The following is a 17,597-nucleotide window of genomic DNA, read 5'->3' on the forward strand; positions in this document are numbered from 1 at the left end:
AAGATTTCTGAAGGTCTGGGTGATTTTGACAATCAAGACGGCTGCGAGCAATGTGTGGCACATACTAAGCAGTCAGCCCTCATCTGCAAGGAGTCAGAAGGAATGAAATCCCAGCTCTGCCATTTGCCAACTATATGACCTTATCCCTTCTCTGAACTTTACATACCTCTTATATAGAATGGGGATAATAACACCTCCCTTACAAGATTGCTGCTACAATTAGAAATAATAGAGTAAATGACTATCACATATGAGATGCTCAAAAGGTGATAGCTATTTTCCTTATCAAGTACAGGCCAAATCTAGACAGCTTCTTGGGGGTAAAGGTTTACACTGACTAGTCCAGATTTAATTAGAGAGAAGGCAGCTGGTAAATATCTAATGAACTCAACAGAATTCTAAAGAAGCCCTCAAAATACTGTCTTTACAGTCCCTTAAATGATGCACTTGGTTGATTAAATAAGTACCAGATGTCAAGGTCATAGAACAGGGAGGCTAATCTCTTTCTCTCTAAGCTCTTCACCCTATTAAGGAGATAAGGTTCTGAATCTTCAGTGTTAAAAGCCAAAGAAAGGAGAGCTGGTAGATCTCTTATAAATCCCAATTGTCTATGAGGCTACAACTCGACACAGCATCTAAAGCACTTCCTTTGTCCTTCTATACCACACTGAGTCACTTAGCCTTGATCTCATCCATCCAAATCCAGGGCAAGAAAATCTTGAGCTAGAGGTAAACACACTTGCAAAGTATACCTCTAAATGATTTCCCTCAGCAGATTTCAGTAAGGGTTCTGACACCCTTCCCTTCTCCTGACTCCTCCTTCCCAAACAAATGCTGGCTCTATATGTACTAGCCAAATCAACTCACCTGCTACCTGGAGCCTCTTCTTTCTCATCGATGCTCTGATGATATCTGTGCCATGGATTTTGTCTCTGTGCCTTTTTGCTTTGGCTTCATAAAACCATTGGCCACTCATATTCTTCAGCTGCTGGTCATCTTTAATTTTTTCAGGCAAATGTCTACAAAAGGAAAAGCGCTTTACTTTACTGAGAACTCACAGTAAATAAATGAGTTCACTGTGACTCTGCATAAACTTGTAAACATACAGCCAAAATGAAGCTCTCAATATTTTAGAAGATCCTGCACACTCCCCAGATGACTAACATATGTATGTTCCCCTTTGACTGAAAAGTCAGAGAAACCAAAGCCAACATTTTTAAAAAATTCGACGATGTAATCCATGATCCCCAGATGATTACTGTAATTTCTCAAGGGCAGATTCACTTTTTGGTCACAGTCTCCTGTGTCCATTGTTCAAATGCAAAGACCCCAGGAAAAGATGACATATTAAGCTTCCCTAAGCCTTGGTTTCCTTATCTGTAAGAAGGAGTTAATAACAGTAACCCATCTCATGGGGTTGCCATGAGGATTAAATTAGCTAATGCACGTAAACCACCGTCCAAACATGCCTGGTACCTACTAAACACTCAGTGAATAACTGGTAGGGTGGTTGTCAGCTCACCAGTCCTTTCCATTCAGTGAAATGAGTTTATCAGAGACTTTTCTGGAAATCTACAGGGAAGGGTTCATGATGTCCCTGATTCTTAATGTTAGGGAAATGAAAACTGAAAAGGCAGGCTGGAATCAGAGAAGAACAAATTTATGGTGGAGAGGGAGCAGAGGCAAAGGCAGACGCAAATTCCATTTGTGCACGTACAGCTTTTAAGGGCTGCACAATCATTCATGCTCCAGTGAAACAGCTAAAAGTCTAAAGAACAAACCAAGTACTGCCCTCCTAAAGCATCCCTAATTTACACTGGCTGGAAAGACATTCTTCTACTTGACAAGTTTTTTAACCTCTGCATCTCTCTATCCATCTCAATAAAATGAGATCACAAAATCTATCTTTTCTTATTCAATAGAGATGTACTTAGAATAAAATGGAATAAGAGCCTTTAAGAGACTTTGAACACTTGGAAGATAATGTGCTACATAAATCCAAGAGGATTTTGTGATTGACATTCAAGCTAATATGCACTCTTCCTAAAGTAGCAAATATAAGTGTTTTAGCCAGAGAACATATATGGTAACCACACCAATGGCTGTGCGTGTAGGTTACACACAGGCACACCCGGGAGTGGGCAAAACAGGAGGGCAGTTACTAGGCTCTAGCAAGCACAGTTCCTCTCTCCCAAGTGTGCCTGGAGAGTGTCTTTCCACACCAAGTCCAACTCTGCTGGAATGTCCTGTCCCCTCTCAATTACCTAGGAAGAATTGACCCTATCCCAAACATGTCCAATCACAACCCTTGGACACACAGTGTCGTGACAGCCCATCACCAAATCCTGACAGGGACAGTGTCATCACTTCATGGTTCTGAATCACCAGAGAAGTCATGGTTCTCACTCAACACTTCTAATGGTTTCCCATGGCCTAGGTTTTCAGCAAAGGTTTCCTCTTTCTGATTAGAGAGTGAATCCCTAGGGGCAAGGCCTGTACTCAATACATCTTTGCTTGGTGTCTGGAAAACAGTAGGTATTTATTCAGTGCTTGTGGAGTCAAGGAATATATATGAGGCCCCTGACCACCTGGCTTCAGGCCACCTTTTCAGATTCATTTTCTAGCACTTAACCCCCCTGCTCCCACTTGCCAGCATACTAGACTTCTTACTGTTCTCCAAACTGCTCTTTCGTGACCTCTGTAGATGTTAGAGGCAGGAAGGTATGGCAGAAAGACTATAGGCTATGGAATCTCCCAAAATTAGGTCTAAATCCCAGTTCTCACCCTTCCTAGATATAACCTTGCGCAGCTTACTGAACCCTGCTAAGCTTCAGTCTCCTTGTTTGTAAAGATAGGGGAAAGTAAGACCTAGTCTGCAGGACATTGGGATGACTAAATGAGGTGTGTACCTGAAAGTACCTAACAGGGCCTGGATCTTGGTAAGAGGTCAATAAATGTGAAATCTCTTGGGATGTCTTTCCCTTACTTCTATGTCCAGCACGTTGCTCCTCATCCTTCAGATCCAGCTCAAGCATCACCTTGCCAGGGAAGCCTTCCCTGATGCCTGAGGATACAGTTCAGCTTGCCTTCCTCCCACTCCTACAGCACCTCCACGACAGCACTTACCACACCATGTTCCAATGATGTATTTGCACATCTGTCGCAGCCACTAATCTGTGAACTCTGCAAACTCCTTCAAGGCGAGGACTATCTATTAAATCACCTTTATAATGCCAGCACCTAGCAGAGAGCCTGACACAGACCTGAGACCCAGAAACTGTTTGTTGAGTGACTAAATCAATGAACAAATAAATGCTCAGCAGCCACCCCAGTCTGAGTCAGGCAAGAGATAAGAGAGGTCCTATCGCTGCTGGGGTCAAGTGAACCATAGTCCATCGCAATGGCAGTACCTTCTCCTGATGAGGCAGGACATCTCATCTCTTGGCAGAATGGGAAAAAACATGATGAATATGGCATCAGTCATCATCTTGTTGAAAGAGACCACAAACCCTCATAGCATAACAGCTCTCAACTTCTCTTCATGAGATTATTTACTTATTTTTGTTGTTCAACTGGAAAGCACTCTGTAGGAGTCCTTGTGCAACTCTTGACCTGCTCCTGCCTAAATGACTGTCTGTAAGACCCTGATCACACTAAGCTTTCAGTGCACATGAGCACACACTATGTGAGTCAGGCTCACTGAACACATGGTCCCTGGAAAGGCTGGTAGCCATTACAGTATGGAATTGAGGTTGAGTTTCTGGCTTATTTCTTTTAAAGTGGCAAAAGAATAGGAAATTCCTTTAAATTCAATAAGTGCTATTTATGTATTTCCTAACATGAGAATCACTACTAGGTTTAATCAATTTCTTTTTCTCTCTTAGTCACTTGGAATATTTTATAGATGAATCCACGTGTGACATCAAAGCCAAGTTTTGTAAAGATGCAGATCATTTAAAAAAAAAACCACCATTTAGGTGGTACTGTTAAAATCTTCTCTTTTACCAGCCCACGCTAATCTCTCATTTTCCTGAACTCTCATTGTACCAACCAAATTAGCATTTGATTCCCTAATTGTTGTACCATTTAGTTAAGTGTGAAAAGGTTAAGTTTCTTGGGACTCACAGTTTTTAGCCCTTACCACCCTCTCCACATATGCAGGTTGTGCGTAGTAGAAAGCTGAGAATAGAGAAGAGGCTCAACACACACGCATGACTGGTGGGTAGAAGTGAAGGCAGAAGAGCACTGAGGCCAGAGAGGACACTGTCCTGCTGGTCCTCCAGGCAGAACATGCCAGTCATACCCCTATTCCTTCAGCTAATACATACAAAGCATGTGTTTTGTCCTGGGCACCATGCTTGGCACTTAACATGCATCATCTCATTTAATCCTTACAATTTCATCATGATGTACAAAGAATTTACTCAACTGCAAAAGACAGCCATCTTGCCTCCTTTGTATGTTAAAGGCCATATCTGTTCATTTTTTCATCCACTAATTTATTAATCCCCTATCATATACCAGGAATGTGCTTGGAATTGTTAATAAAAAATTCAATCTACAGCCCTAACTGCCAATGTCAACTCCTGTGGTGCCAAGAGAGTGTGAGCACTTGCAGAGGAAAGGCAGAAGAGCAGTGAGGCCCTCCAGCCTGGCTTCACCACTTTCCCCTCAGCCTACGCCCTTTTCCTCCTTGTACTTACAGAGCACACTCCTGCTTCTAGCTCTGCATGATGATTAGGCAAAGGCCTAACATCACAGACAAGATCTGGTTGATAATATTTAGTCAATTGTGGATCAGCAGGCTGGCCAGAGAGGCTGATTGGTCCATTCCCCACCTTTTTTTTTTTAACCTCTCAGTATATTCTGGGCAAGATGGTTAGATTACGTGATTTGAAAGTACTCTTAGGTGTTTGTTTTGAACGTGAGACCTGGAAGGGACCATAGATAGTTACAAATGGCCTCACTTTATAGATGAAACAATTGAGGCCCAGACAAATTAAGAGGTTGCCCAAGGTCACATACAGCTGGGATAGGACGCCAGCCTGACTCCTGGTCAGTGCTCTTTCTACTACCCTATCCCGCCTCACAGAACCAAACATGACATTGGTTTCTAAGACGCCTATCAAACTTCACTCTTTCTATGAAGGAATGCAACCTTTGATAGAGAATCTGAAAACTAATACATGTGAAAATGAAATAAACTGCGAATGTTCTTCACAGTGGAAGATAGAGGAAACATACGTCCTTTGTGTCATGGACGCACCATAGACTCCCACAATCTGCTGAGAGGCAGCACAGCACGTGGGAAGCACAGGCTTTACAGTTTGATAAGCAAGGCTTCGATCTTGCAGGGCACTTTACCTCTTCCACCCTATTTCCTCATTGTTGAGTGGCTTCAGTTACGCTGTTATGCAGATGAAAGAGGAAAATGTACATGAAGCTCTGTGTACAATGTAGTTCCTTGACAAACGTTGGTTCCTTTCCTCTTTGCTTTGATGGAAAACACCACCAGAGGTCTTGGAAAGCAGTTCTTCAATGACAACTGCCTTCATTTAAAAGAAACTAGGTCTTAAAGAAGCAGCTGAGAATCATAAGATGTGGTTGTGGTTGAGGTGGTATCTACTGCAAGAACGCCCATCACTGTAGATGTGGTTGTGTGTGTATGGGGTGGGGGACGTGGTGCTGGTGGTGTACATACGCACACCGGCAACGATTTCCTGCTGGCACTGTGACACAAAGCACAGGAAACGCCACCTCTAGAGTATGTCATTTTCAAACCATAAAAGACTAAAATTATATATGTGTATGTATGGCAGTGATTCTTAAAAAAAAAAAGAGAGACGGAGAGAGGGAGGGAGGAAGGGAGCAGGGAGGAGAGAGAAAAAAATCCGTCTTGATGTCTGCTTCACTGCTGGTTTGTGAAAGGTCTCCAGCTGGTAGTGAGGAAAGCAAGCTGGGTAGAGATGCATCATGATAACTGGGCCCAGCACTTGTGGCTGCATGAAAGACAGTTGTGGTGGCAACAGTGACCTGGACCTGTTATCTTCTAACTGTACCCCAGAGACAACACAGTGGATATTCCCTTGGGTTCAAATCCATGTTCTACCATTAACAGGTAGAGTGATTTGGGAACTGGATACTTCCTCCGCATGACACTCATTTTTCTCATCTTTCATGAAATCAGGATGGGAGGTGACATATAGAATAAATCATCTCCAAAGTGTCTTGAATGAGCTTGGATGTGAACAATTCGAAGCACTGGATATATCAGGAATGGCAAACAGATTTCAATTTGAATGCCAAATCTCATTTATAGCCATGCTGAAAAGGATTCTGAAGCAGAGTCTGGTCTTAGTGGGCAATAGTGCCGTCATCCATTAGTAATGTCTTCATGGCTACAGGAAGCTTATACTCCAAAGTGCATATTCAAGTAGCATTTCAAAGGATAGTCTGAATTTTAGTGGCAGGTCTGCCTTTCTAATGATGGTTTGTTTAGGCTAATACTATAATTATAGAATTCATGTTTCTAAAGCCACATACGAACTAGCAGGAGGATTGGGGCATTGTAAAATCATGTTAGGGAAACAAAGTTGAGATTTTAAATTTGCAATTGATAATCCATTAAATAGATAAAAGCCATTATATGGTAAATTCCTTGAGGCTGGGATCACGTTTCAATCACTCTAGAATTCCTTTCACATCATTGTCCAGAGCAGTTACCTATACTTAATAGGCGCTCAATTAAATTTCACTGCATTAAATAATGAAGAGTTGTAGGAATAATTTCCTCCTAAGGAATGAGACTATTAACCAGTGACTTCTGTCCTTTTTTAGAGGCATAGGTGGTGTGGTGAATAAGGGAATTAAAACATATTCATCACCTATTATGAGCTAAGAAGATTAAGAATTATCTTACTTAATCCTGACTTTAATTCTTTGAGTTTGGTACTGTGGTCATTCCTAGTCTCCGAGTTGAGGCTCAGAGAGGTTAAATAACTTGCCCAATGAACCACAGTTGACCAGTGGTGAGGATAGGATTCAAACTCACGTCTGTTTTGACTCTAAGGCCCATGCAGGGAAGTTCTTTCCCTGTGTCATGATAGAACCCTTACTGTTCTTCTGAAAGAATAATAGCAATGAACAGCATGGGGCAGAGGGAAAAGCTCTGGACCAAGGCCTATTCTTATCATAGCTTTGGCAGTGATCAGCTGTGTGACCCTGGCCAGACACTTCCCTCTCTGGGCTTTACCTTCTTTATCTATAAAATGACTGATATGGAACAAAAAATTTCCTTTCCAGAGCTGTCAGGCTATAACTCTAATGAAAGAGCCAAAGACAAACAGCTGGGGGATGGTCAATGGGCTGGAAAGCAAAAGCCCATGGAATAGCATTTTCAGAGACCAGAAACCTAGTTCTAATTCCACCAGCCCAGGAACAGAACAACTTCAGAACCATCCCCACAAGTCCCTTCAGTCTTAAAGCAAAGAGGGGGTCAGTGATCCTCTTGTGGGGAGCAGGCCATGGGTTGGGCCTCTTTCAGTGTCCACAGGCTATAGGCCTCATGCCCATCTGCCCTTCCCACCCAGTCACTCCTCCCCAGCCCCAGGATTCTGCACCTGCCCACAGCCAAGTCGACATGAGGTGCTTGGTGCCTAATCAGATAGTCCCCCAGAATGCTGGTAGTAGACAGAGATTGACTCATACCAGATTTTTCACCACCTCAAGCCTTCTTCCTATCAGTTTACAAAAAACAGGGCAGCGGCAGCTGCTGGGGCACCCTCGGAAATGGGGGACGGAAGGAGAATCTGCAAACCTACCACTACAAAGAGACTCACAGCATTTCTGCTGCGGCTATAGGCTGGCTGGTGCCAGGGGCTACACACTCACATCCCTTACAAGGCTCAGTTCCAAGAAGAACTTTGCATTTTTGAGGATATTTTCATCAACCACTGCAGGTCCCTGAGAAACACCTCCACTGTACTCACACAGAAACACAGAACTACATGGAAGACTCATTAGCTTGGAATCCCAAGGACCAAGAAAATATAGAAGAGAGGGAGGATGAATCCCTCTTCATAACCTGGCTAGAGAGAGGAGGTATAATTGTACATAACACATGACACCTCATTAGTGGGAGGAACTGAAGGTACTCTCAGCAATCCAATATTCACAGTCCCCATGTCCTGAGGTAGGAAGAGGAACCCAGCGCCATCCTTGCTCCACTGCATTCTTTCCAAGTCTCTCCATCTTGCCTTCTGAGAGGATAAAAGAATTCCCACTATGTTTTAAGAATCAACTAATATTTTCTGTGTGCTGCCCCCTCCCTTTATTTCTAAAATGGGTATAACAGTCCTTACCTTGCCAAATCTCAGGGTTGTTGTAAGGAACATAAGAGGATAACGTTCATGAAAGGGCTTTATAAACTGAATGGGTAAAGGATTAATGCTACCAAGAGGCTCTGAGGGCGGATTAGTGAAAATCCTGCCTGTTCTGGAGAAACTGCTCAAGGTACCCCACTTGCTGAGAATGGGGAGCAGTGCCCCACACTACGGTGACTTGTGGGGAGGAGCACGACAAGTAAGGAACCCCATTCTCATGATCTCCACTACCTATAACCACCTCCTGTCACCATCACAGCTCGGTGTCCTTTCTCAAACCAATACAGCCACCCCCTTCTCCATGGCCAGGTCCCAGGTTGGGCTGTCTGCTATTGTTTTCTCAGGAAGAGGAGGTGGAGTTAGTGAATGAGTACCTGAAGAACAGGATTTGATTCTCACTTCTGACACCTATGGGTTGTACAACCTTGGGCAAGTCACCTGAACTTTCTCAAGGTCAACTTCCTCACACATCAAGAGAGTGTAATTATATCCCACCCTGCCCCACTAACTGCACAAGAGTGTTGTGAGCTCAGAAGAATGCCCTTTGCAATTTGTTAATCACTGTCATTGGTTAATCATTTGTTAATTTGTTAAGCACTGTCTATAAATGAGTTATTATTAGTAGCCATAATTAGTTACTCTGGAGGGCTTGAAGTGAATTTCAGCACGTTCTTTTATAAAGCATCCATGTTCAGTTAGGGTCAAAATACGCAAAATGGTGCAAATAAATCCATTATTCATGATCCTTGTCCCAGGAAATAAGATGACTTATGCTCTTTTTAGATAACTCCTGGGATGGGGACCATGCAATTAATACTACTACCTCACATTCTGGAAGCCTTTCACTGTCTTCAAAGCCCAAGATTACAAGGCAATAGATGGCAGGGCCCGGACTCAAGCCCAATTTTTCAGCATCCTGGTCTCATGCTCCTTCTACCCTGCAGGTGAGTGGAAAGTGGTAAGAATGTTGACGTGGAACATCTAGGTTCTTCCCAACAAGGATAGTGTGTCAAAGCTGCCACTCCTTCTTGTGAGACACAAATGAAAAACTGGCTCAGTCAGGGCCAATTTCAATTGTTGTTAAAACCAATTTAAACATTTCTGAAAGCATGCAAAAAAATGTGAGCTACTTCTCAATTTATTTTCTTTTAAAAATTTTAGAAATTTAAAAAATTTAGTTCATGATTCAGTAAAAAAATAGTGAATTTGCTAAAAGAAAAATGTAGATATAAGTATACACACATCCATATACATAAATGTAGATGTATATATATGTTTGTATATATATTATTTTTTAATTCAATGTTTAATAAATTAAAAGAGTTTAGTTAGGTTTTTAATCAAGACTCTATTTCTGGCAGGAGTCCTATGGGATAAATAGGAAGCAAACCTAAAATTGGAACCCATAAGTTCAGGCTCCGAGTCAGAATTACCACTTATGGTTGAGAAAAAAAAGTGTTTCATCTTTTCACAGACGGCCTCTCTTTCCCTCATGCCCGAAGACCTCTCTGGCCCCTTACCTGACTCTCTCTTCTTCAACCCTCTTCAGGGCAGCATCCCGCTGCAGAACCTTCATGATGGCCTCTTGCTCCTCCTCCGTCAGGAAGCTTAAGTCAATCATTTTGAAAAGTGTACACAAAAAAATAGTAACAAATCTGGCTCAAAATTCTCAAAGCGAAACAACTATGATGGTAGCCCGTTGGTTAAAAGATGCAAAACGAAATGAAATAATATCTTGTTCAGTTTTGCAGCAAAAGTCTTGTGTTGGCTCAGCAAAGGTTTTAGGTGGCTGATTGCAAAATCTTGAGTACCCTCTCTCGTGAGAAGTAGTGGTCTGTGGGATGATGTCGAGATGAGGCTCTCAGAAGGACGCTGCATTCCTTGCCAGACAGGTCACTTGTTCCTACAGTGGCATTCCTACTCACATTCCTCCTCTGGACCAGTCTTAGACACAGTTTAGTCTCCTTCTGTCCTTGTCATCGACTTGATGAGAGGCATCTGAGCATCACCTACCTGGGGAATCATGAGACAGTAAATACAGACAGTGAGAGGCAGTTCCTATAAGCATTGCTCATTACTACAAGATTTAAAACGTACCTGGGGAAAAAAAGTGACTATGTGAGATGGTCTCTGAGATCAGGGAAACCAGTTCTGCCAGCTTCCTGAGCAAATGGCAAAGGGGTCATGAAATATGCTTCAACTCAATTCCAGACTGCCAGATGGAGAGCACAGAAAAACACCTGTCAATGTTTAACAATCCACTGAGGAAAGGGCTGGTTGCAAAAAAGGAGCTGATTCTCTCTCTGCAAACTCGCGGGATGCTAGGCTAACAAGTCACACTAATGCTCAGTAAGATCAGGGAGATGTGATTCCAGTTGTCAAGTGATTATGGGTAAGAAATTAGAAATAAAAATTCACAAATGCTCACTTCTTCATGAGTAGGAACATTCCACTGGAGTATATCTGGGCTCCATAATGACAAGAGAGCTAATATTAGGTAGAGGTAGTTTGCACAATAATAGGAATTGTAATTCTTCACCCAGTCCCACCTCTCACCTTTGCTGGGCCTGGAGAAACTCACCAAGCTTGTCTCTCTTCATTTCTGAAGAGAAAAAACACGCACTGGTGTGTGTGTATAAACTGGGGTAAAGGAAGAGGCAGAATTTCAAAACACCCCACCATACAAAGAGAGTATTTTTAAATAGGACCATGGGCAAGAATCCTATTTTCTTTGAGGCATCTTAAACCCATGTGCAATGAGAAGAAGGTGACACCTGAAGAATGCCATAGCCAGATGGGACTTCAGAGATTACCTATTCCAGGAGTGGTGCCCTTTAAGAAGCTCAGGGCTGCATATACAGTAGACACTAAAATCCAGGTGTTTAGTACATTTTAAAGCAGCCCCACTTAGGAATAAAATAGAGTGCATACACTAGTGAGAAATTTTTACGAATAAATTCATTTTGGCAAAACAGAACTATGAGGAAGTTCTCCCTCCTCCACTTGCTAGCTATGAACCATGAGCCAAGGTTCCTCCCTCTCTGAAGCTTGGTTTTCTCATTTGCACTTACTGGACTTTAGGATGCCCCTCACAGGTAGTAAGGATTACGTGAAATAATGAATATAAAACAGCACATACCTTGCATCCTATAACAAACATAGCTACTAAAAATATATTGTAGCTTCTCTTGAGTTCACACTTTTGTTTGATCCAGCTGAATAAGAGTGTAGTTGGTTATATACGTTCCTTGCCTCTTTTGTATTATGTTTCTTTCTGATCTCCTCCATAAAGTATGGACTTCAGGGACAGGTATTCTGATGACCTTTGCTTGATCTTTTTGTAGCTCTTTGCATATTGCCCACAGTGACTACTCAAATAAATATTAAGACAATACTTCATTCTCTCCTTTTTTTAATTTGCATGCACTTGCATATGTTACTGCCTGCTTGTTCCTCTTGAACACCTTTCATCCTTTAAGATGAAAGTTACCAGCCTTCTCTAATTTCCATAGTCAGAGTTAAATGCTGTAGTAGATTTGCTTATTGTTCCTAACTCTTCACTCCCTCCCTGAAACAGAACTATACAACCATGTGCCACTAGAGTAAGCAGAGTATTCATCCTTACCTTCCTGATGTTGAACTTGGTCTGTGACAATGAAATCAATGTGTCAATGAAATGTTACAAATGCAATGCAAGCATAGGCTGTAGATGCGCCTGTGTGGTTTGGCTTGGCTTCTTATATACTCCTGCCACGTGCCACAAGAAAAGCTTGCCCCATGTAGCCATTGCCTCTTCAGTCTGGGTCCCAGAAAGAAAGATACAAGGACAGCCCAGAAACTGACCCACCCGAAGCAGGACCACCCCAGCTGGCCTGTAGATATGAAAGCAAAAAATAAATATGTGTTGTTGGAAGCCACTGAAGTTTGGGGTTGTTATACAACACTTTTGTAGCCAGACCTTGACTAACACAAAAATGTTCTCCTCCATGTCTACACCTCCACTGCTATAATTATTTGTCTGCCTTCAGTCTCTTCCATTAATATGTGTTGTTGGAAGCCACTGAAGTTTGGGGTTGTCATACAACACTTTTGTAGCCAGACCTTGACTAACACAAAAATGTTCTCCTCCATGTCTACACCTCCACAGCTATAATTATTTGTCTGCCTTCAGTCTCTTCCATTTGACTGTGAGTCTCTGAATGTGAACAAATAAGTGAATAAATAAATGAATGAATGAACCTAAACATACAACTTCACCAAGGGACAGCTATCCCAAATCTTCCATGCACAGTAGCTTTCTTTCATATGCAGTAACTGCCTTTGATCTCAAAGGCTGGCAAGGAAACAGATTCAGGCCACATTCTGGGAACCACGTCCCTGATGAGGTGTTACACTGCCATATAGTTCAATGGGAGATTGTTTTTAAGTTCAATAAGTAGGGGACAGGAAGAGAACAAAAGTGAAAAACAACTTCAGATGTCCAGCAGTGGAAACTGATAGGTTTGCTAAAGGGGGAAATGCCGGTTTCACCCATACCTTCAAGTGGAACTACAAGCTAACAAGTGCTTCTGTGTAAGAGCTTCTAAGGGTTAAAAGTTCTTCCTAGAAATAAACTGTTAGTGAGGCAAAGAGCAATGTCCTCATTTTACAAAGGAGTTCACACCTGTGTTCTATCCAGCTGAATAAGAGTGTACTTGGTTATATATTTTCCTTTTCTATTTTGTATTATGTTTCTTTCTGATCTCTCCCATGAAGTATGGACTTCAGGGACATCTACTCTGAGGACCTTTGTTTGATCTTTTCGTAGCTCTTTGCATATGGCCCACAGTGACTACTCAAATACATATTAAGACAATACTTCATTCTGGAACCCTTGACTCCTAATTGGGTAGCCAGGAGTCACTCCCCAGTCAGATTGCAGGACAGCCCTCAGATGGCAATCAAGACTCTTCAATACCAGGTGCTCCCCTAACTCCCAATATTCTGATGTTATCTATCATGAGAGCTAATCGAACATTTCATTCATTCATTCATTCAACATTTATTGAGAACCTGTTACGTGTCTGGCACTGTTCTAAGCACTAGAGATACGGCACTCAATAAGATAGAAGAAAACTTCCTTTCCTTGAGGAGCTTACATGCTGGCTGGAGGAGACAACGATCAAACTAAATAATAAAGAAATAAAATGAAATAATTATGTAACTTGCTGGAAGGTGAGAAGAGCCATGGAGGAAAACAAAGCAGGGAAGGGAAGGGAATAATAAGGTGGGGGGAGTTGGAGTTTCAAAGAGAGTGGTTAGGGTAGGTCTCATTAAGATGACATTTGGGGCCGGCCCCGTGGCTTGGCGGTTAAGTGCGCGCGCTCTGCTGCTGGCAGCCCGGGTTCGGACCCCTGGCGCGTACGGACGCACCGGTTCTCCGGCCATGCTGAGGCTGCGTCCCACATACAGCAACTAGAAGGATGTGCAGCTATGACATACAACTATCTACTGGGGCTTTAGGGGGAAAAATAAATAAATAAATAAAATTATAAAAAAAAAAGAAGATGACATTTGAACAAAAGCTTGACAGAGATGAGGAAACAAGCCACACAGGTATCAGAGGGTCTGAGGTGGGAGTGTGTCTGGCGTGTTCAAGAAGCATCAAGGAGGCCAGTGCTGGAAGACTCGCGTGTGCCAGGAGGAGGACAGGATAGAGCGGGTCAGAAAGGAAATAGATAAGACTGTAGTAGGTTTTGTGATAGATCAGACTGCAGTAGGTTTTGTAAGGGCTGTAAGATTTCTGGCTTTTCCTCTGAGTTGGAGCAGCATTAAGGAAAGGCAGAAAAAAAGAGAAGGGAATAAATATTGACTGGGCACCTCCTACATGCCTGGCACTTTACATGTAAAGATCATAGGATCCTCACAAAGATCTGAGGGAAGTATTTTATTATCTGTGCTTTTCAAATGAGGAGACTAAGGCTCAGAGAGGTGTTTGCCACCAAGCTTGTGTGCGGTGGGGCTGGCACTTGCCAGTGGCTTTGTCAGATTAAGCCACCCTGATGATGACATCTCATTTAATTCTCCCCTCCACACAGATTCCTCAAACTGGAGATGCAGAACAAAACTCTTCTGTCTGGCTGTGAACCCTCATTCTCTGCTTAAGCGTAAAAGAATCACTGGCCCACAGCTGGCGGTCAGCATGGCGGCAACCTCAGTGCAAAAACTGGGAGGGATGAATTCTGGCAACAGGGATTCCTGACGTGTTCCCAGAAGGAGTAGCTGCCGGTGTGAGCAAAAAGTTCTCCTTAGGTTCAGACTTCCTTCCCACCCCTCCTCCTCATGCTGCTGAGGGGTTTTTCCAAAAATCAGATCTGACTAAGCCATATCCCCAAGCTTAGAACCCTCCATCAACTTCCCATTGCCCACTGGCTAATGCTCAAAGTCCTTAACAGGGCCTGCAGGACTCTACGTGAACTAGCGACTGCTTTCTTCTCCAAGCTCTTTTCCTTAGGCCCCAGCCACACCACACCAAACTTTTTTCACTTCCTTTTGCCTTCAGGCCTTTGCCTTCCTTTGCCTGGCACAAGGCCTCCTGAGCTAAGATCTCTTGGGTCTTAGATGTCACTTATTGCACTTATACACCTAACCTCTCAAGGCCAGGTTAGGTGTCCTTCCAGTAGAACTTGACTTCCTCAGTCAAGATACTCATCACACTATCTCGAATCCCTGTCTATTCGTGTTTGTCTCCCACTAGTTTATGAGCAAGGTCTCTGAGTGCTTTGTATCCCCAGCACCTGCCACTGTGACTTGCATCTACTAGGCACTCAAATATTTAATACATGGACACAGGTGGAAGGGAACTGAGCTTCCACTTCCTCTTTAACATGAACCTGGCTCTAGGGGCCATAACGGAAAAATCAGATCCATATTATTCATTGAGGTACAACTCCAAGTCCTTTGCATGACTTTGTGGTTTAAATAAATCACATGACTTTTCTAAGTCTCAGTTTCCTCATCTGTATGATGGGTATATTCAAGCCTACCTTCCCTTCCTTATGGAGATTATTGTGAAGCTCTGGTGAGAATGTAGGACACTGTAGAGGACAAATAAGGAATGAGCAGCAGCAGGAGCAGCAGAACAAAAGGGAAATTTGAGGGGTCCAAATGCAAACTGTGTTTAATTCATATTTTCCATGTGTCAGCCCTGCTACGCCAGATCTATAAAGGCCAATACTCTTCTCCTTGTCAACTGTCCAAAAGTTAAGCTGGAGAGAGAAACCAAGGCCCCCAAACAGTTGGTGCTTTCTTTTGATGGCAGCAAGAAAAGAGATAGGTTTGTAGCCCTAATCCCAATCATTTTGCCTGACCAAACCCAGGTTAAAGCCTAATTAATAACAGCATTTGTTCCCCAATGCTCTCTGCCACAAGGAGCCCAAATAGCACCTCTTCTTCCTCAGACAGCTGTTGTTGTACGAAAGCCTGCAGACCCCAAGGGAGGGGAGGAAAACTCAAGTAAGTAGTGACTCTCACATGATGAGGTTTTCAGAAGAGAAGCAAATTGTTCTGACAGTCCCATGACATCAAGAATGAAGGCTTGAAAGAAAAATCTGGGAGGCAGAAGGAGAGCAGGAACAAATATGCTTGAGTCAGGGTGGGGTTGGGGAGAAGGGTGCTGGACAAAAACAGGCCTGATCAATTAAGGGGCTCACTCCCAGTGGTGACAAACCATCATGCATAAAACCAAATGCTTTGGAAACTTTCTAGATCACAGCAGCATTGAAGGATAAATGGGATAACTCACAGATGGTTCAGGAGAAGCCTAGGAAGGAACAAATGGAGTGGGACAATCGGAAAACCTTGCTCACCAACTTCCCAGTGGAAAGATCTCCCCACTGCATACCAAACTCGTGGTCGTCACCACACTGCCAGGGCACCCATGCCCAAAGCTGCCAATTCCCCTGCTGGGCTGCTCCACTTCTGAGGCTTAGTTTGCACTATGGTTGAACTTGCGCATAATTTCCACCATTTGCCCTGCCTCCCTCAGCTCACTCTCCCTTTCACACAACAATTTAAAAGAAAGACAGCTTTCATGTTCTGCCTGGGTCTCCTTTGTTAAGGGCAAGAGAACTTCCTCCTTCCTTCAGCTGTTCCTCACATGATGCTTTCTAAGCCTCTCATGATCTTGGTCATTTTTCTCTGGACTGAAAAATGAGCAGGTGGTATTAAGTGCTTTACACATGATCTCAGTGAATCACTCTGCCTAACCAGCAGGGCAGGTATTCTCCACATTGTGCAGACGACATTGGGCTCGAGGAGTTAACTTGCCTACGGTTGCTCAACTAGAATGTGATTTGAACCCAGGGCTGTAAGATTCTAAAGCCACAGTTTTTCATCTTTCACTACATCACCACCCCGCTTATTCTCACAGAGGTCACACAGCTAGTTAGGGACAAAGATGAGACTAGAACCCAGGTTTCCTGATTCCCAGCCCAATTTTCTTTCTACTCTGCTGTTCTTCCTTCAGTACATTCTACTTTCTTCTCTGTCATTTCCTCTGAGCAACATGCATCGACCCTCAAAGCATGACATGCTCTTCTGTGCACAGCTTGCTAGGAATAGGAAAATGACTGGGCCCTTTGGGTTTGTTTTATGGATAGACATGGAAAAAAGGACAAACATAGGACAGAGGAAAAAAGGCACCTGTGTCAACATGGAGGTGTTTATAACATGCTCATTAGCCTCTTAGAGTAGTAGAGATCCCTGGAACCAGAACCTATTACTAAAAAAACCTACTTTGTATGTTTAGACTCAATCAGAACCATTTGTTATAAGCTTACGTAGAAATGTGTTTATATGAACAGCAAACTTTGTCCACAGCACCATCAGGAAACAATGCTACATGAATATTTTCTTGTTTCTGTGTAGTCTGGGCTTTTTTCACTCTATTAAAAAACATGCAAATTATTCAATCTAATGTGTTGCCTAAATTGGGCTTCTTAAGAGGAAAGAATAATTAATTGTCTTGTGCTGGTTCAACGTAGCCTCCTAAAAAATGAGCTGAATGAATAAATAAAATGAACAAATGAAATGAAACTATGAAGAAGTGAACAAATCAAAGGACACAGATGGAATAAGAAACAGTTTGTTATCTAATAAGTTTCTGTTATATTTTTTCATAAGGAACTGAAAAATCAAAACTGACAGGCACCGTCAAGATACAAAGCTTTCACTTTT

General features: G+C 42.7%; 1 protein-coding gene across 1 annotated transcript in view; it reads right to left on the bottom strand.

Annotated features, from left to right (window-relative positions):
* The window catches only part of SYTL2 (synaptotagmin like 2), a 107,017-nt gene that overhangs the window by 51,038 nt on the left and 38,382 nt on the right, over positions 1-17,597 (bottom strand). Inside the window, exons 2-3 of the mRNA XM_014790379.2 lie at positions 9,902-10,394; positions 868-1,019 (exon numbers count right to left, since the gene is read on the bottom strand). Coding sequence (XP_014645865.2) covers positions 868-1,019; positions 9,902-10,002 — 253 coding nt within the window. The 5' untranslated portion in view covers positions 10,003-10,394. The remainder of the gene's footprint in view (positions 1-867; positions 1,020-9,901; positions 10,395-17,597) is intronic.

The sequence above is a fragment of the Ceratotherium simum genome, chromosome 7, assembly GCF_057802395.1.
Source record: "Ceratotherium simum simum isolate JZ-2026a chromosome 7, ASM5780239v1, whole genome shotgun sequence".
In the NCBI taxonomy this organism is placed as follows: Eukaryota; Metazoa; Chordata; class Mammalia; order Perissodactyla; family Rhinocerotidae; genus Ceratotherium; species Ceratotherium simum.